At 43.3% G+C, this 20,889-nt stretch overlaps 1 protein-coding gene across 1 annotated transcript in view; it reads right to left on the bottom strand.

Moving 5' to 3' along the window:
• The window catches only part of TMEM67 (transmembrane protein 67), a 959,807-nt gene that overhangs the window by 442,223 nt on the left and 496,695 nt on the right, over positions 1-20,889 (bottom strand). The window contains exon 18 of the mRNA XM_033932787.1: positions 13,844-13,967. Within this exon, the coding sequence (XP_033788678.1) occupies positions 13,844-13,967 (124 nt within the window). The remainder of the gene's footprint in view (positions 1-13,843; positions 13,968-20,889) is intronic.

Raw genomic sequence — 20,889 nt, forward strand, 5'->3', positions numbered from 1 at the left:
GAGGACTTGAGGGCAGAGGAGATGATGAAAAGCCTTGAGGGCATAAAACATCGCTCTGAGTTCCAGGAGATTGATGTGAAATTTCCGTTCCCTGGCAGTCCAAAGACCTTGAGTCTGAAGAACGTCCATATGAACCCCCCTGGCATAAGGGGATGCGTCTGTTGTGATGACCTTGTGATGAGGGGGTAAATGGAAAAGGAGACCTCTGGATAGATTGGAGGAGGTCGTCCAACATTGAAGTGATTGCAGAAGAAATGATGTCACAGATATATGTTGTGAAAGATGGTCTGTCGCTTGAGACTACTGGGAAGCAAGGGTCCACTGAGGAGTGCGAAGATGTAGCCTTGCCAGTGGTGTCACATGGACAGTGGAAGCCATGTGGCCTAGAAGAACCATCATGCATTTGGCAGAGATGGATTGAAGAGGAAGCATCTGCTGACACAGACGTATGAGAGTTTGAAGGCGATCTGGAGGAAGAAAGGCTCTCATGAGGGTAGTGTCTAGGATGGTCCCAATAAACTTCAGACTTTGAGTCGGAATGAGATGTGATTTGGAGAAGTTGACTTTGAATCCTAGAACCTGAAAAAAAGAAATGGTCTGAGATGTTGCTTGGACCACTTCTTGAGATGGCACAGCCTTGATCAACCAGTCATCCAGATAAGGAAAGACTCGAAGGCTGTACGAATGAAGAGATGGAGCCACCACAATCAGGCACTTCGTGAAGACTCTGGGAGAAGATGACAGGCCGAAGGGAAGAACCTTGTACTGGTAATGACATCGATTTGATTTGAAACCGGAGGTACTTCCTGGAAGCTGGATGAATTGGAATATGTGAGTAGGCTTCCTTGAGGTCCAGAGATCATAGCCAGTCGTTCTGATTGAGGAGAGGATAAAGCAGGGCGAGAGATAACATCCTGAATTTCTCTTTTGAGTAGAAATTTGTTGAGAGTTCTGAGATCCAGAATGGGTCTCAGTCCTCCGGTCTTCTTGGGAACTAAGAAGTAACGGGAGTAGAATCCCTTCTGCTGCTGAGAGAGGGGAACTTCCTCAATAGTATTTAGCATGAGAAGAGATTGAACCTCCTGAAGAAGAAGGGAGGACTGTGCAGGGTCCAAAGCAGACTCTCTTGGAGGATGGTCTTGTGGAAAGGTGTGGAAATTGAGAGTATAACCCTGACGAATGATGTTGAGAACCCAGAGATCCAATATTATGAGCTCCCAGTGAGCTATGTAAAATTGAAGACAGCCTCCGATGGGCTGAGGCAAAGTCTGTAGAGTGGTGACGTTGGCTATGTTCTGAAGGAACACGTCAAAAAGGCTGGGGAGCCTTCTGTTGTTTTTGCTGCTGCTGACGCCGTTGTTGCTGTCTCTGTCTCCTTGGTTGAGATGGAACAGGAGCTGTGGATTCTGCAGCAAATCTTTGATAGGAAGATTGTGGTTTGAAAGGACAAGAAGGTGGAGGTTTTTTTTAGGGTTTCACCAAAATGTACCATCGAGTTTCATGCGTGGACAATTTCTGGGTAGTGGTATCAGTAGAATCACCAAAAAGTTCGTCCCCTAGACAAGAAGCATTGGCCAGCCTGTCCTGATGATTGACGTCCAGCTCTGAGACTCGAAGCCAGGCCAGACGTCTCATAGCAAATGACATTGGTGCAGTCCAGGAAGTGAGTTCAAAAGTGTCATAAATGGAATGAACCATGTACTTACGAAGTCGTAGCAGGTCAGCCGTGAAAAGTTGAAAAGCAGGAAGCTTACATTCTGGTAGGTATTTTTGGAACGTAGCGATTTGTTTGACCAGATGTTTCATGTAGAGAGAGAAATGAAAAGTGTAGTTACCAGACCGGTTGGCTAGGATAGCATTTTGGAAAAGCCTCTTGCCAAACTGGTCCATAGTCTTGCCCTCTCTACCAGGAGGGACAGAGGCGTATATACTAACTCCCAAGGATTTCTTTAAGGTAGATTCAACCAGGAGAGACTTATAAGGAAGCTGGGGTTTATCAAATCCTGGAATAGGGACTACCCTATACAAAGAGTCCAATTTACGAGGAGCCACTGGAATGGTAAGTGGTGTTTCCAAATTCTTCAACAACGACAAGAGCTAAAAGATATCGGCGCAAGATTTGGCCTTCTTTATCCGGCCAGGATGAAAATCACGTATAACAATAAAACTTCTACTTACTCGGATCCAGCGGAACTGCAAAAATTCATAGACTCCATCAAAATGCAGTGAAGAGATTTCATTATTTCCCACGTGGTACTGTAGCGGATGAAGCAGCTTGAATTCTTTAACATGCCCACAGTACTGGAGTAGACCGCATTTTGCTCCGGCTTAATCACTGTAGTTTTCAATCCCACCCATATATTTCTCATTGTTATATTGATGGCACATTACTACCCTTTTCGGAGGGGTTTTCTTTATATGTGTCATTGTTGGTATCTTTTCATATCAGGATGTCATACCACTTTATTTACCTATGTTGTTAGCTTTACATGTGAATTAACCACATCTCTTTCTTCACAGCGCCTTTTTAAGGTATCTTTGCAATTTATTTTATTTCTAGGATTTAAATGCTAGATTTACATCTCTTATCATTCAATATCAATGGTATGAATAATTGTATAAAACGTAAGAAAATTGCAAACTACATTCAGCCTCTAGCTCCAGATATTTTGATGCTTCAGGAAACCCACCTTTCAGCCTCTGACAATGCCAAAACTGTATTTAAGGGCTACTCTCCTCCATTTTTTTCCCCTGTCATCAGGAAAATAAATGGAGTTTCCATATACATTAAAACATCCTTATCAATCCAGATTCAAACTCAACTAGCTGATAGTGATGGTAGAAGGTGTTTATTACATGCTTTGATTCAAGATAAACCTTTCACTCTACTTAATATATATGCACCGGTCTCAGATTCTCCAGAATTTTTTAGATCAATACAAACAGCATTAATACCATACTCTGCTTCTCCCTTCATTATTGGTGGTAATTATAATCAACCTTTGGATTTGATATTGGATAGAACTTTCAACTGCCGTTCATTCAAATCCAAAACTTTAACTGAACTGCAATCTATGATTTCTAATTTTGATCTTATAGACCCTTGGCGGATATTGAATCCCACTCAAAAAGATTATACTCATTACTCAGCTCCGCATGATTCTTATGCCAGACTTGACTATTTTCTCACTTCCTCCACCCTTAACTCTTGCCTCAGCAATAGTATTATTCACACTATTTTATTATCAGACCACCTCCGGTCTCATTATTTTTTAAAATACTTCCGGCTTCTCCAACCCAACGCACATGGAGGTTTAATAACAGCATTCTCACGGATGAGCAATTGGTAGAAAGACTGAATCAATTTAACGCTGAATTTTTTCATAACAATACTCCCAACACTGACATCACACCCACTACCAATTGGGAAGCATATAAAGCCACACTGAGAGGAGAGATTATCAGCATGGCAGCTTGGAAAAAGAAACAGACAACTGTACGTATTACATTTTTGGAAAATACCATTAAAGATACAGAAACCAGATATAGCAATGATTCCATGAGGAATCAGAATACCTTTACACAATTACATAAACTCAAATATGAACTTAATTCTATATATTCCGGTCTTGCTCACCAAGATATATTTATACAAAACACGGGACATTACATTGGAGATAACAAAATAGGACGATTTTTAGCGCAATTTCTCAAAGGTAAGAATGATAAACTCCGTATATCCTCTATTACAGACTCAAACAATAGTATAATAACTGATAACACAAAAATTAAATGTGAGTTTGTGTCGTTTTACTCTAAACTTTATACTTCTGAAGTCTCCCCATCTCAGCAGGATATTATGCATATGCTAGACGCTATTCGACATCCAACCCTACCACAACACCTTAAACAAGAAATGGAACTTCCAGTAACTACTCAAGAAATTCAAGATGCTATTTTTTCTCTTGCTGCACATAAATCCCCAGGCCCTGATGGATTGACAAGTGAGTTTTACCAAAAATTTGGTACACAACTTGCTCCTCACTTACTCACATACTTTAACCATATACATACTTTTCCTAATCAGCAAAGACATTTTACTGAAGCTACGATAATAATATTTCCAAAACCAGATCGAGATCCCACCTTGGTCAAAAATTATATATCCTTGTTAAATGTTGATTACAAAATTCTGACAAAACTTCTTGCTAATCGTCTCAATAAAGTTATTGAATTGTTGATTTCGCCTGATCAAGTGGGATTTATCAAACACAGAGTGATTGGAGATAACCTTAGACTATTTCATAATATAAATGGATGCGCGAAACACCTCCTGGAACCTGCAATGGGATTGGCCATCGACACTGAAAAAGCTTTTGATAGAGTGGAATGGCCTTTCCTACTGCAGGTTTTACGATGGTTTAATTTTGGTGAATCCTTTATCTCTTGGATACAATCCTTGTATTGGATGCCTATCTCAAAAGTTCTTATCAACAACTCCTTAACTAATCCAATTGAATTAAATAGGGGCACCAGGCAAGGCTGTCCTCTTTCTCCTCTTTTATTTGATCTTTCACTAGAGCCCTTATTATCATGTATACGCCAATCCTCCCAAATTCAAGGCATTTCATCTCAGTCTAGGGAAATTAAATTAGCAGCCTATGCTGATGATATTCTCCTGTTTATGCGAAATCCCCAAACGTCCATTCCGGCATTTCAGCAACTGGTGTATTCTTACTCTCAATTATTGGGTTATAAAGTTAATTGGGATAAATCTGTTATATTCCCGCTTAACGATCATATCTTGGCGAGTGATGTCAGTCACTTCAACTTTGCGTAGACTACAAAAGAAATAAAATATCTTGGCACTTATGTACATAAAGATTATAATCGTAGCATGGATTTTAATGTCGCTAAGCTCAAATCCATGATCACATCACAACTTGCCAAGTGGTCTCCACTTTATCTCACTTGGTGGGGCAGGATTTCTTCCATTAAAATGACTCTGGCCCCTAAAATAAACTATCAACTTGCTATGCTATCATCATTATGTAGTTCATCTTTATATAGGTGGATAGACCAAAAAATAAGTTCTTTTATATGGCAAAACAAAAAACCTAGACTGTCTTTGAAAAAACTAAAAGCCGCCAAGCTGAATGGAGGTATTAACTTGCCTGATTTCTATAGATATCATCTAGCCTCATTACTTCAATATGGCACACAATGGCTTCGAGCTGCTATGTACACCTCTTCTCCACCTCTAATCTGGTTGGATTAGAACACCATATATGTTCTCCCATACCTAGCCAAGCTTTACCCACAATGTCTTATCCATCCACTCTCAAACATTTTCCTATTATGAAAGCTACTCAAGTTGCCCTTCACTTTCTTGATAAACTCACCACAAACTCTATATATGCTCACCGAAACATGTCACTCTGGCACAACACAACTATTAAACACGCAAAAAAATCTCTCTCTTGGAAATTGTGGCAAAAACAAGGAGTGTGGACTGTGAACCAATTATATGACAGTGATAATATTATCAATAACCAAAAAAACACCCTCAAAAGCTCAGGTCTACATATCCAATAATATCCAAAAAGGAGAAAAGACCTCAGTGTCCAATAGGGGCTCTAAAAAGCTACCCATATAGACAAGCTGATTTCAAACATAATTTGAGACCACTTTATAACTTTTGAAGTTCTCTACAACCAGTTTGTTTTGTTTTTCACAGCAAATCCCTGAAGAAGCGTGTTAGCGAAACAGGAAGCCCTGTTGGATTGTGTGGAAGTGTGTTAATGATCATGCTTGAATAATTTTCAGCTTATTCTCCAAGGAGTAATTTTTCCTGCTTTCTAACCCCAGGACTACATTCAAACAGCAACGTTCAGATAAGTGACTTTCATTGAGAAAAATTGAAAAAACTAAAAAAAGTATATTGGAAAGTGAGAGTGACTTTTATTGAAAAAATTGAATTTGAAAGAGAGTGTTTTTTGAAAGAGACTTATACACTATATCTCTCGTACTTGGGAGTTTTTGACCAAGAGTGTGTCTGCTGGTCTCAAATTATGTTTGAAATCAGCTTGTCTATGTGGGTAGCTTTTTAGAGCTCATATTGGACACTGAGGTCTTTTCTCCTTTTTGGATATTATTGGATATGTAGACCTAAGCTTTTGAGGGTGTTTTTTTGGTTATTGATTTTTTGGACATCCTTTTCTTGTTGATTTGGATTTTGGTGATAATATTATGCCATATTATTGCATAACAAACATCAGCAATGGACATTGTTAACGAATATACTATCTCAATTGCAATTGTCAATAACTACCTGTATGATTAACTGGTGTATTATGGTCAAAAAGAAAGGAAAAGCTATTTCATTGTATTATCAGCTCCTACGGGATTCCTATTTCGTGGGTGCAGAAGCTATTTGGTCTAAGAATCTTAATGTTTCATTAACACATTCTGAATGGAATACATTCTGGACTAAAATGAACAGACCTCTCCTGTCAGCTAGCTTATCCCAGTCCCTTTACTTCCTCATGTGGACTATCACTTGGACTCCTTCACGTATGAAAAAAGCTTCACTCAGAGACAACGATTGCTGCTGGCACTGTCATTCTGCAACAGGGGACTTACAACATATGCTTTTTCAATGTGAAGCTGTTCACTCTTTCTGGGAAGCTATATGGTCCACAATTAAAGTGCTCACGAAGTGTTCTGTTGATGTCTCATATGACATTATAATCTTGCGCTCCTTACATTCCTGCTTTCAAAATTCTCCATGTAAACCCAAATTGATTGATTTGCTGATCTCCGTTGAACTTCAAGTGCTACAACACTGGAAATCAGCTTCCAGATTAAACTATCCCTTCTGGTGGAATTCTGTTTGCCAGTTCAAACGTTTTGAACAATATGCTCTTGAGAAACGTTTTCCTCTACTCAATCATCCACAGCTTCTATTGTGGACTCCCATTGACGACTTTATAGCTACACAAAAATTGTAATTTTCTCACTGTCAACATGATGTTCTTTATTTTCACGACATGTATGAGTTACACTACTTGTGATTTTGACATTTCCTGATAGTTGTACTGTTTTTTCATATTTGAAATACTTAATAAACAGATTGAACTTAAAAAAAAAGAAAAAGAAACTTCAACAAAAGCTGAAGCACATCTTACTCCGCGGAAAATAGAAAATTGAGGGACTGCGTACTAGAGAATGACACGGGGAAAAAATTTGTCCCCGGCCCCGGCCCACCATCCTCTGCACCGCCCCGTCACCGCCATTCCCTTCACCGCCCCGTCACCGTCACCGCCATCCCTTTCACCGCCCCATCACCACCACTGCCATCCCATTCACCGCCCCGTCACCGTCACCGCAGCATGCATAAAAGCCTCAAACAGGTATGATTTTATATACTTATCTTTATTAACATATAAAGGAAACATTCTTTACAACTTTACAACTTAGTTAACTATACAAAAACAAAACACAACCTGTACTTTTAATTGTCCTTATTTTTTAACCCGTGGATGAACAACAAATCATCCACAATTTCTGGATTCAGTCTAGTTCTCCTTTCTTCCACAATCCTTCCTGCAATAGAGAATGCCCTCCCTGAAGATGTGCTGGTAGCTGGAATGCACAGTATCCCTCGTGCAACTTTTGCTAATTTTGGCCAGCATTCTTGTTTATTTCTCCAAAATCTTAAAACATCAGCATCAACATCAGTAGAACAAAGATAGCTATCCACCTCATTAATAGCAGCCTTCTGAGGTGATAATGTTTCAAAAAAGTCACTCAGGAAACCAACGGTTGCATCTATTTTCCTTCTTTTGGAGGGACCTGGCCCTGGGAGTTCACCCACTGTGGCGATCTCTGGAAGTGTGGAATGTTGGTCCAGATTTGAAGTTGAGGGGGCTTCCATTTCAACCTCTTCGTACAACCTCTTTAAAGATACGATTGCCTGTGTTTTTTCATCTTCTGGGAAGATAACTGAATTATTTTTCAGACATGGGTGTAACAGAGAAGCAATGCTGTGTAATGGATAAACTGGGAAATAAGTGTTGATTAACTGTTCAAAATGTTTCTTTATGGAAGCAATAATTGATGAATCCGTTGCAGTAACAGTTAGATGTTTGAACAACTGAGCACGTGTTGGAAGGACATTGCAGAGGGTAGGTGTTTTATCAGCAGACAAGGCAGTTGTAGCTTCATTAAAGTTGCGCAAGACACAAATTGTGTCATTTAATAGTGCTTCATTCAAATCCAAAAGCAGCCTCTGCAGTTTTTTATCCCTATACTCACTGGCCAGTTCTTTAAGATGTGGTAGGTTTTGAGATACCGATTCCAGCATTTTATAGATGCTATTCCATCTTGTTGGAACAGCCTGTTTAAGGCTAGTCTCTAGCTTGTGATGCATTTTTGAATGCTTGACATGTGCGACGGTGTCTTTTGCAAGATTAATCAGCACACTTACATCGGCAATCGGAGAATCAAAGTTGTCATTGTGCTTCAATCCATGAACCAACACAAGATTCAAATTGTGGCCTGCACATGATAGCCACTGTTGATCTTTGAAGGCAGCCTTAACATTAGCTCCATTGTCAGTGATATAGACATTGTTCTGATGATAAGCCCCAAACTCTTCCAAGATTTCCCTCACAGTTGATTGAATGTTAGCTGCAGTGTGCTTATCGAGCAGAGTTCTGGTGGCAAGAATTCTTGCTTGGAGATGAAAATTGTCATCTACATAGTGTGCAGTCACGGTTATATATGGCATACCAGTTCCATCTTCAGTCCACAGATCAGTTGTAATGGCAAATTTATTTTGCCGAACCAACATCTCAGACAATGCAGCCTTTTCTTTTTCAGCAATTGCTGAAATATGTCTGGACACTGTTCTGGCAGAGGGGAGTACTAGATCAGAAAAAACTTGACCATATTTCGCACCAATGGAAATCAACATGTCAGCAAGGCGAGCGAATCCTATTCCCTCGACCAGAGAAAAAGGTCTGATGTCCATGGCGCACATCGAAGCAACTGCATCAGTAACGTCTGCTTTCGCTGCTGTAGGCAAGGTACTTCTGCTGTTGTCTTCCTTCGGATTCTCTTTATGTAAAAAGTCCTTGATGCTTTTCGTCACAGCAGTATACTTTTGCCCAGTACAGATTGCTACATGTGATTTCAGGCCACTGGTACCATCACGCGACCTCTACCTCAAAGCTGACTTGCACTTCTTGCACATGGCGAAACCGCTGCATTGACCATCCACGTAGATGACAAGAAAGAACTTCCACACCGGACTAGCTCCATTATTTTCCATCAGAGACAATCGATTGCTTTTCGTAATGATGAGATTCTGCACGGTACTTTTATCCATGATAGTCTAGAAAAAAAACAAAGAAAACACTAAGCGAATGACCAAATAAACAAAAAAAGCAATACCAAAAATAGCAGCAAATTATAAACTGCTACAATGGATTGATTGAATTCATTGCAGCAGTTTGCTTCAGTCATTGTCTTAAATATAAATACTCACCTTTGCCGAATGACAATACTTCTTTCAATGATAATGTTTGCCGAATGACAATATCTTTCAATGAAAAGCTTTAGTCAAACAGCCCGAATTTTCTTTTACCAAGTAAAAATTTCCTAGGACCGACATGAAAAAAGGAAGTATGGTTATGAGACAGTGTAACACACTAAAAGACTAAACAGCACATTTTAATTTCTTTATCATTTAGAAAGCATACAGTAGATATACTGGCTGGCAGCACCAAAAAAATAAAAATAAAAAACAAACAAACCATATGATAATCAATATGTACTACTACCAATCGTGGAGAAAATGGAAGATGGAAAATAGAGAATGACACGGGTACAAATTTTTCCCCATCCCTGCAAGTTCATTTCCGTTCTCATCTGCACAAGTGGGTTAAAATGCAAACCTGCTACCATGAAATCTGATTTTTAAGGACATGCATTCGTGCAATTGTGCCACAGCAAATGGACTTTGGTGCATTTGCCAAGGGAGAATCGCTACTGTGGCTTTGTAAAAGGGGCCCTTACTGAGTGAAGTCCATAGTCACCTAGACCAGTGTTTCTCTCCACCAAGTTTCCCAGGCCAGTCTCCACCCCTGACCCCCATCCCCATCATAATAGTAAATAGTACTAATTGTAATGCAATTTCTTCAATTCATTTTTCATGTACACTACTGTATATAATATTAATTCATTAAGGTAACCACAAAATTAAAAGAAACACAAAGCACACTGTATGCAGAGAAAATATTAATTAATATTTGTTTCATTTTTCAAAGAGGTCAAGACAGATGACTAAAATATGCAATGTCACCTCAGAAACAACTATAGAAAAATAGACAAATATAATGCAAAATATAGATAACTGATATAAATTCTCAAAACTGACACATTTTGATCACTAAATTGAAAATAGTCATTTTTCATACAATTTTTCTATCACTAATCTTCCCCCATCCCAGGGGCTGGCAATGCAAAAGTCTTCCTGCCATTTTCCCTGAATTGGAGTCTGATTTTTTTTTTTTTTTTTTGAATGATTCAATATTTCAATCCAAGACAGAAAAGATATACCAGCACAGTAAATACACAAAAATCAATTAGAGCCTCTTCTATTAAACTTCACTAGCAGAATTGTAAACTGAATATTCATATTACAGGAGTTTAACCATGTCATGAACATCAACACTAGAATTGTGCCCTATAACATACTGATAAGGAGTTTTATTTTTCAAATTGCCTTCCCCTCTCATCTCCTCTTGAGCACACAAGCAAGCATGCATATTTAACACACATCAAAATAAATGCACAGACATAAAACTACACAGTCTTACATGCAAAGGGGTTGGAAAGAAAAGAATCTCATTGGCCATGCTCTGTATGCTTTTTCCACTTGTAACCTGGGAAATGCTGGAAGAATACATTTGAGATTTATTTGTTTCACTATTCTTGCTTTGCACTCAGATTAAAAAAAAAAAAAGAACCAGCTCCGTGCTGCAAGAGCAGCTCAGCCAGATTCCAACCGGTCACCGGAGCAAAGAATCCCCCCCCCCCTGCTGCCAGGAACCCTGGGCAGGCAAGCAGTTCCTTTCCTTCTGGCTGAGCTGCTCTTGCAGCACGGAGCTGGTTCTTTTTTTTTTTAATCCGGTGGTAGAACTTGCATGTCTGGCCCTACTCTAAGCATCCACCAGCCCCCAGTAGTGTGGCACGCAGACCCGTCCTCTTTTCCCATCTGCCTTAAAAGGGCTGCACAGCCCAGTTTTATGTGAATATGGCTCGGGGGATGGGCTTGGGCTCCTTGGAGAGGCGAACGGAGAGGAAGCAAGCAGCGAAGGAGGTCAGCAAAGATGGGGATAGGCCCCTCTTACCGCTAAGAGTAAGAGGGGCCTATCCCTCTTGGAGTTTGAACTAAGTTTGAAGCAGGACTTTTAGTCACCCAAACAGTCCTTTCCTTACCTCTACTTGTACCTGACGAAGTTTTCAGCTCCTCCAAGAATGCAGTGAAATCCAATCGAGGCAGCGACTCAAAATTCAAATCCTGGGCTCGGCTCCGAAATCCCAATCGCTACTGCTGCACTACAACCCATTAAATATCATGTGCGGCAGTAGCGATTGGTCCCCTACTTTGAGCAAACAGATCTGACAAATGAGGAGCCAGTATATTGGGGGGGCGGAGTCAATGCGGCAACGTGCAAGTCGGGTAGAGAGTTGGAGGAGACAGACCACATGGCGGAGACAAACATGGCCGCCGGAAAAAAATCAAACACCCGGTCCCGAACCAAAGACACACGGTGAAGACAAGGTAAATAGCGGTACTTAGAAGGGGGTACATTGGCCTGCGGGGACAAATCTTTTCACCGTTTTTGCGGGCGGTGAAAACTTTTGTCCCCGTGTCTGTGGCGATTTGGCTATGGAATCTCCATAACCCGCAGCCAAACCGCCGCCACGCCGTGGCTCCCTGCGTGGATCGCTCCCCGTGTCATTCTCTACTGCATACCCTATGTCGGGCGGGAAGGCACTCGCACGGTTTGTGCTATCGCAAACTTTCTAAAGTCTTAAAGTGGTGATGCACTTTTAGAGTGTTCCATACCAGGGCTCCGTCAGTGATGTCCCCCATACGTGAGAATATGCTGCCTACTTGTCCTGGGATAATAATAATACTAATTGTAATGCAATTTCTTCCATCCATTTTTCATATACACACAATATAATCTTATTAATACATAATGGTAACCACAAAATTTAACAAAACACAAAGCACACTGTACACAGAGAAAATGTTTATTATTTATATTTGGGGGGTTTTCAAAGATGTCAAGGCAGATGACTTTAAAATATGCAATGTCACCTCAGTAACAACTATAGAAAAATAGACAAATATAGTGCAAAATATAGACAGCAGATATAAATTCTCAAAACTGACACATTTTGATCACTAAATTGAAAATAAAATCATTTTTCCTACCTTTGTTGTCTGGTGATTTCATAAGTCTCTGGTTGTACTTCCTTCTGACTGTGCATCCAATATTTCTTCCTTTTTTTTCACATCCAACATTTCTTTCACAATCCAGCCGTATCCCCTTTGGATCCAGGTCTCTCTCTCTTTTCCCTCTGCTTACCCTCCCCAGATCCAGTGTCGGTTCTCCACTGTACCTACCACCACCTTTGTTCCAGGTCTCCTTCTGTTATGACCTTCCATCTCTTTGTTCTTTCTTAGGGTCTCTTCCCCCTCTATCTGCACTTCCCATAGTCCAGCATCTGCCGCCTGTCTTTCCCCTTTGGTCCAGGCTTCTCTCTCTGTCTTTCTTCTGCTTACAACCCCCCCCTCTCTCTCCCTCCTCTGTTATGATCTTCCATCTCTTTGTTCTTCCTCGGGGTCTCTCCCCCTCTGTCTGCAACTGCCATAGTCCAGCATCTGCCTCCTGTCTTCTCCTTTGGTCCAGTCATTTCTCTCTCTCTGTCTTTCTTCTACTTACAATCCCCCCCTCCGATCTTTCTCTGCCTCTCTCTCTCCTTCCTTCCTCCTTCCTATGTCCCTCTCACTGCCTTCCAGCCTTTATCCCAACCCCTCCCCCGAAGCCAGCCTGCCTGCCTGCCTGCTTCCCGTGCCGAAGCTTGGCCTACCCGCCACCAATTCTTCCTTCCCCCTGGTCTGCCACCGAAGCCAGTCTACTTCCCTACCTGCCACCGATTCTTTCTCACCCCTGGTCCGCCACTGCTCGCCGCCTGCTGCTGCAGCAAATCCAAGAAGGGAAGAGCCAGGCATGTGCAGCGGCGCCGGCCCACAAGCCTCCCTCCGACATCATTTCTGACATCGGTGAGAAGGTCCAGCCCAGCCATTGGCGTCGGGGGGGAAGCTTGTGTGCCAGCAGCGTGCATTCGTTACATGCGCCTGGCACTTCTGTTCCTGCAGTTATGGTGGCGAGCAGCAGTGGTGGGAAAGGAGTAGCAGTAATGGCGGGTAGCAGTTAGCCCGCGTACTCCCTGACCTACAAAACTGTCAATTTTGGGGGAAGGCATGGCCCAAATGGCCCCCTCCCCGTTCCTATGCCTATGAGGCAACTAACTTTAGTTATCTTTTATAGAATCAGGGCCCTTGTGTCAGCTGATTACCTCAGTCTTGCATATGAGCCACAGGCGGGGAAAGACATAGAAAGTTGTATTCCAGTGGTGGGGAAAGTTCTCACATAGAGTTCCATTGGAGAATGGAAATTTTAATTAAATACACTTTGACTGGTACTTCAAGTAACTCATATCTCATATTGCCACCATTCAGTATAACATTTTTGCTTACCATATTGAGATTTCACTAGCAATTCGAATGACTCTTGGTAGACTCCCTAAGCCATTTTCTTGCCCACTTAATGTATCTACCAATAACATCCGACGGGTCAAAAGCCAGTTGTTGATAATTTTGCCTTAGTTTAAAAAGAAATGCCAGAAAATTTAAAACAAAATAGTTAAACTTTTGAGCATTTAAAATGTATTTATACTTCATATAAACGTGTTCATGTTGGTTAATTAACCATTATATAAAGTCTTATATTTGAACAATCACTCTATAGATTCCCTGGAAGCATGAAAGAAAAATCAAATCTCAAACAGATAAGCCAATAAATGAATCTACTTATGTAATGATGTATAAGAAAATAACCAATAAAGATGTACCATATGATTTAGGCCAACGTGGTATTGACCACCAAGAAATGTATAAAACCAGGCCTATAAGCAGAAGTAATCAGAACAGAATTCAGAGAATCCTCAGGCCTGAAGATCACTTTCTGTTACGCTATATGCTGAATGATTTATTCTTGTAAGCTGTTACTGATTTGCTAATAAATATATACCTATTGAAACCAGTATATAGTGTGTGAAGTCTCCATTTTGAGGTAGGCCTAGACAGTGGCCTACTTCACTTGAGGAGAGGGGTAATGTGAGAATAGCGGCTCTCACAGATTATGAGTCATGTAGCAGCATTTTGAATGGATTGAAGAGGTGAGAGGTGGGTGTGTGGGAGGCCTGAGAGAAGTACGTTGCAGTCGTCTAAGTGTGAGGTGATGAGAGTGTGGATAAGGGTTTTGGTAGTGTGTTCAGAAAGGAAAGGACGGATTTTGGTAATATTATAGAGGAGGAAGCGACAGGTTTTGGCAGTTTGTTGGATCTGAGCAGAGAAGGAGAGAGAGGAGTCAAAGATCACTCCAAGGTTGCGAGCTGATGAGACAGGGCGGAGGAAAGTGTTATCCACAGAAATAGAGAATGGTGAGAGGGGGAGGTGAGTTTAGGTGGAAAGATTAGGAGTTCAGTTTTTGCCATAGTCAATTTGAGATGGTGGTGAGACATCCAAGCAGCATTGTAAAACAGGCAGGCTGAGATTTGGGCCTGAATTTCTTTAGAGATATCTGGTGTGGAGAGATAAATCTTGGAGTCATCAGCATAGAGGTGATACTGAAAACTATGAGAGGAGATCAGTATACCAAGAGAGCGGATATATATGGAAAAGAGGAGAGGGTCCAGGACAGAGCCTCGAGGTACGCCAATAGACAGTGGGATGGCAGTGGAGGAGGATCCACTGTAACATACACTGAAAGTACGATGGGAGAGATAGGAAGAAAACCAGGAGAGAACAGAACCCTGGTATCCCAGTGAGGACAGCATGTCGAGAAGGATGTGGTGATCAACAATGTCAAAGGCATCAGACAGATCGAGAAGAATGAGGATAGAGTAGAATCCATTGGATTTGGCCAGGAACAGGTCATTAGAGACTTTAGCAAGGGCAGTTTCTGTAGAATGGAGAGGGCGAAAGCCCAATTGAAGTGGGTTAAGAATGTTATGAGAAGAAAAGAAGTTGCAACGGCGGTGAACAGTTTGGATAGGAAGGGGAGGAGGGAGATGGGGCAGTAATTGGAGGGAAATGTGGGGTCTAGTGAGGGTTTTTTGAGGAGGGGTGTAACTATGGTATGTTTGAAGACTTCAGGAAGTATAGCAGTGGAGAGCAAAATGTTGAGGATGTGACAGATGGGAGGGATCCAAATAGGTGGGTAGGAATCAAAGCAAAGCAACAGGTGGTGGGTTTGGAGGAAGAAAGAAGGTGAGCAGTTTCCTCTTATGTGACTTCAGAAAAGGAAGAAAGGGGTGTAGGGGTTGTTGAAGGGAGGCTGACAGAGTGGACAGTCAGAAGGGGTAGTGGGGGAGGTGACATGGTTTAGAATTCAAGGTGGATCTTCTGAATCTTGTCATGGAAGAGCTCTGCCATCGTCTGGGGGGAAGTGAAGAAGGGATAGGAGGTGGAGGCACTTTGAGTAGAGAGTTGAGTGTGGCAAAGAGACGGCGAGGGATGGCACTAAGAGAGTTAAATGGTTGTAGTATTCTTGTCTGGCAAGCAAGAGGGTAGATTAGGATGTCAGCATAAATTTGAAATGAATGAAGTCGGCACGTGTGCGAGATTTAAGGCAAAGACGTTCAGCAGCTCAGGCACAGGAGCACAGGTAACAGATCTGGGGGGTCAGCTAGGGCTGGGGTTTGGCACATCTTACAGGATGTGAAATGAGAGGGGCAAAGGTATCAATTGTGACAAACCCATTACCAGCCCTGGCTTCATCTCAGGAAAGAGCAGAAATAAAACACGGTCCATGATCAGAAGAGCTGACCAGGTTAGCAGCATAGATTTGGAAGTGGCTGACTACCCCTATGATAGTGGGGCAGAGCAAGACATTTATGAGACTAGTATCACTAGGCAGGATGTCTCTTGTCAGAGTAAAACTTGTACTAAACCAGCTAAGGTTCCATTTGTTAAAATGGAGTCTGATCCTTTAAGGATACGTCAGTGCAGGGAGCCCAAGTTGAGCCATGCTTAGCTTCCAAGGGAGCTATAGCCCATCCCCCTTCCTAAGAGAAGAGGGTGTGGCTATGAATTACTTAAGGAGAAAGCTTTGAAGCAACAGGAGAATCAGGACAGGAAGCAGGAGGAGCCTCAGGAAACTGAGGGAAAGCACTTCCCTCAGGAACCATGGAATGGGCAGTATTGTGAAATGGCTGAAGAGGAACCGCTGTTGTGATTAGCTATACAGTGCTCAGAGTTTGAAGAACCGATGGACACAGGTGAACTCTCATTACAACTGCCATTGCCACAGGACTGCATGGAAATGGAGTCCTGAACCAAGAATAGAAAGAAACATTGACTGGTTGCAATTAAGCTCTGTGGGAGTTCTTTTCCTCTTTAAAGAAAAAGCTGTACTTTCCTTCCAAGGAAAAGAAAGAGGCATGTTTAGTTATATCTGACTTTCTTTTGCTGAGTCTTCTCTTGGCATGGAAGATCTCTGGGTCTTTTCTACAGAGACTCCTGTTTCGCATCCTTCCTCAGGGACATACTCAGAAGCTCAACTGGCTGCCATCCAAACAACCAACTCCAATATCATGACCCTTTTTTCCATATGACATGGACAGCTGCGATCATCTCCAGATAAGTTGAAGCACCTTTAAAATTGCAGTTGCAATTTTTGAAAATTGATTTCTTTTTCTCCTTTCACAGGGGAATGAAGCAACATATATATTGAATGGTTTAAAAAAAATTTTGTATTGCACTTAGCACTTTTTGATAAGAATTTTTAGAATTTAAAAATAAAAAAATGATGGTGAATGCACATGTTTTTGGGTAGTACCCACAGCTTTGTGATGCACGTTTTCTGTGGGATATACTCTGGTGAATACCTAGCAAGTAATTGAACAGGTAGTTCCCCAGAAACTGATAATTCACTTGCATAGTAAAGGGGGGGGGGGGGCCGTGCATGCGTGCATGCTGATTCCTTTCCCCCATACCAGGATGCACCGGGGATGGGAAAGCCTGCCATTTTGAAGAGGAGGACCTTCTTGTCGGAGGTGGTAGGCATCCCTCCAGCCAGCCTTTGTAAACCAGGTACGGAGTGGGTTTGTTGGAAGCACAGGGGGGGGGTCATCGGGCACTGTGGCAGCGGGAGGAAGTGGACATCCTTCAAGCTGCCAGCGGGGGTGCATGGTGGTGGGAGGGAGTGGGCATATCTCCTGCTGCCAGGGGGGAGGTGTCAGGGGTTGTTGCATAGCAGAGAGAGGAAGAGGGCTGCTAGGGGGTTGCATGTTGGTGGGAGGGAGTGGGTATCTCTCCCACTGCCATAGGGGGTTGCATGGCAGCAGGAGGGAGTGAGCATCTTCCCTGCTGCCAGGGTGGGTGTTGGGGGTTGTTAAGTACATAATGGTCCACCTTGGGGGTTAGCGCCCAAGAAAAGTATCTGGTTGTCATCTTAGACAATACGATGAACCCTTCCGTCTAATGTGTGGCAGCAGCCAAAAAAGCAAAGAGGATACTAGGATACTGGGCTTGATGGACCATTGGTTTGGCCCAGTAAGACTATTCTTATGTTCTCCTGCTGCTGGGGCGGGTGGTGGTGGTGGGGTTTTGCACAGTGGTGGAAGGGAATGGGCATCTCTCCCGCTGCCGGGGGAGGGGGGTTGCATGGTGGCGGGAGAGAGTGGGCATCTTTACTGTTGCTAGGGACGGCATCAGGGTTTGTTGCATAGTGGTGGGAGGGAGTGGACATCTTTCCTGCTGCTGGAGGAGGGGTATCGGGAGTTGTTCCATGGCGGTGGGAGTGAGCATATCTCCCACTCTTTGGGGGGAGCGGGGTGTTGGGGGTTGATACATGGCAGGAAGGAGTGGGCATCTCTCCTGCTGCCGGGGGGGGGGGGGGTTGCTTTATGGCGATGGCAGGAGGGAGTGGGCATGCATCCCTCCTGCTGATCTTTGATTTGGAACCTTTTTTATTTTTTGCACTTTTATTCTGCGCATATGCTAATCGATATCACCAGCAATCAGTGCATGCAAATTTAACAACCCTCTGTTAACCTCATTTGCATGCACAGTTTATAAGAATGACTCACCTTTTTGAAATCGTTACAGTAGGGTCCATGACAGCTGCCCATCGGATTTTACCATGAACATTTGAGAATCTTTCCCTAAGTCTAGTATAGCCCCATCATGCATGGATTCCATTACCAATTGTGGATCAGTTCTCCAGTTCTCCATACTTCTAGGAGACCCCACAATAGGGATACCACATCAACATCTTGCATGTTAAAATAACCTAGTAGTACTTCCCCTTGTACAGCTATATTTTGAATGTCTTCAATTAAATTTCTGTACACTTCTGTCTGTGAAGAAAGCCTGTATATCACACCAATGTAAATAATGGCAGCAAGGCATGTGGCTGCTCCAGGAGAGGAAGCATATCTAATAATGAAGACTTCCCAATGCCATGACTAACATCAGAATCCATTAATCCATTTTGTGTTGTGTCTCTGACATCTAAGCACTCTGCACTGGACATGAAGAGGTGCAAGTGAGGATCTGCTAAGGGGAAGAAAAACTCCATTGGAATTAGAGAGTTGTGCGGGGACAGAAATCCCACCCGTCCCCGCCAAAGTCCCACCCGTCCCCACCCGTTCCCGTGAGGACTCCCACCCGTCCCCGCGAGGAATCCCTCCGTCCTCGCGAGGAATCCCCTACGTCCCCACCCGTCCCTATAAACTACAGAAATAGTTATTTCATTTAATTATGCTACTGAATTAAAGGCTCTGGTAGAAACCCATTTAAAAATAAGCAAAAAGACTTTATTAATTTGGAAATATTAATTGGGAAGAATACATACTTTGTAAACGGGTTTCTACCAGATCCTCTAATGTTTATAAATTTTTATCAACACAACTAATATACTACTTTATGCTGAAGCAAAAAAAAAAAAAAAAAAAGGAAATAGAATTATTTTCCTACCTTTGTTGCCTGGTTTCTGCTTTCTTCATGTTCTCATTCAATTCCTTCCATCCACTGTCTCTCTTCTCTCTGTGTCTTCCATTTGCTCTGTTACTGTGCCTCTCCCTTTCTCCCCCCTCCCAAATTGGTCTGGCACCCATCTTCTTCCCTCCGCTACCTCCATAGTCTGGCATCTCTGTCTTCTTCCCTGTCAGCGTCTTCTCCCCACTCTCTCTTCCCCATTTCCTTTCAGCGTCCTTCTCCCCCCCATCTTCCCCAAGGCCTGTCAGGCAGCATCCTTCTCCGCCCTCTGCCTTCCCCATGTCCTTTCAGCGTCCTTCTCCCCCCACCCCCGTCTTCCCCATTTCCTTTCAGCGTCCTTCTCCACCCCTTTGTCTTCCCCATGTCCTTTCAGCGTCCTTCTCCACCCCTTTGTCTTCCCCATGTGCTTTCAGCGTCCCTTCTTCCCCCTCTGTCTTCCCCATGTCCTTTCAGCGGCCTTCTCCCCCCCTGTTTTCCCCATGTCCTTTCAGCGTCCTTCTCCCCCCCTGTTTTCCCCATGTCCTTTCAGCGTCCTTCTCCCCCCCTGTCTTCCCCATGTACTTTCAGTGTCCTCCCCCCCGTCTTCCCCATGTGCTTTCAGCGTCCTTCTCCCCCTCTGTCTTCCTCATGTGCTTTCAGCGGCCTTCTCCCCCCTCAGTTTTACCCATTTCCCTTAAGCGTCTTTTCTTCTCCACTCCACCTTTCCTCCCTTTCTCCCTCCCTGCCCCTTACCTTTGTGGCGCTTCCCCACCCGACCGACAACAGAACAGACCCGGTCGGACAAATTTCCCTGTCCTGTAGCTGCGAATTTAAATTACCTTCTTACAGCATCTGGAGTAGTGAAGCTGCTGTAAGAGGTAATTTAGATTCGCGGCTACAGGGCAGGGAGGTTTGTCGGCCGGGCCTGTTGTCGGTCAATCGGGGGACCTGACCGGTTGTGCACATTCCCCGGGGCGGGGCGGACCGCCCCCCACTCCCTCTTTCGTACGCCATTGCCTTCTCCCTACCTGCCCTGCCGCACACAGCCGACCGGAAGTCTTCCTGATATCGGCGCTGACGTCGGAGGAAGGGAGGGCTTTGCTTAAGCCCTCCCTCCGACGTCAGCGCTGACATCGGGAAGACTTCCGTTCAGCTGTGGGCTGCGACAGGGCAAGTAAGGAGGAGGAGGAGACTACCCTCGCGGCTCGAGTCGTGCACTGCGATCCAACCCCGCAGGAACCCCGCGACCCTCGGAGGCGTCCCCACGGGATCCCCACGACCCTAGGGGGCGTCCCCTCGGGATCCCCGCGACCCTAGGGGGCGTCCCCAAGGGATCCCCGTGACCCAAAGGGGGAACCCGCGGGTCCCGCGGGATTCCCGTCATCCCCGTTGCCGTGCAGTTCTCTAATTGGAATATCCTACCTGCTGGCATTTAGACTTGGGAATAGGTAAACTTCAGTAGGTTTGGGCTTCATTAGATTATTTCATTGCCTTTCTTTTAAATTTTTTAGTTCAGTACTCTGCTTTTTTTTAGCAAAGTT

Source organism: Geotrypetes seraphini, chromosome 2 (genome assembly GCF_902459505.1).
Source record: "Geotrypetes seraphini chromosome 2, aGeoSer1.1, whole genome shotgun sequence".
Taxonomy (NCBI): Eukaryota; Metazoa; Chordata; class Amphibia; order Gymnophiona; family Dermophiidae; genus Geotrypetes; species Geotrypetes seraphini.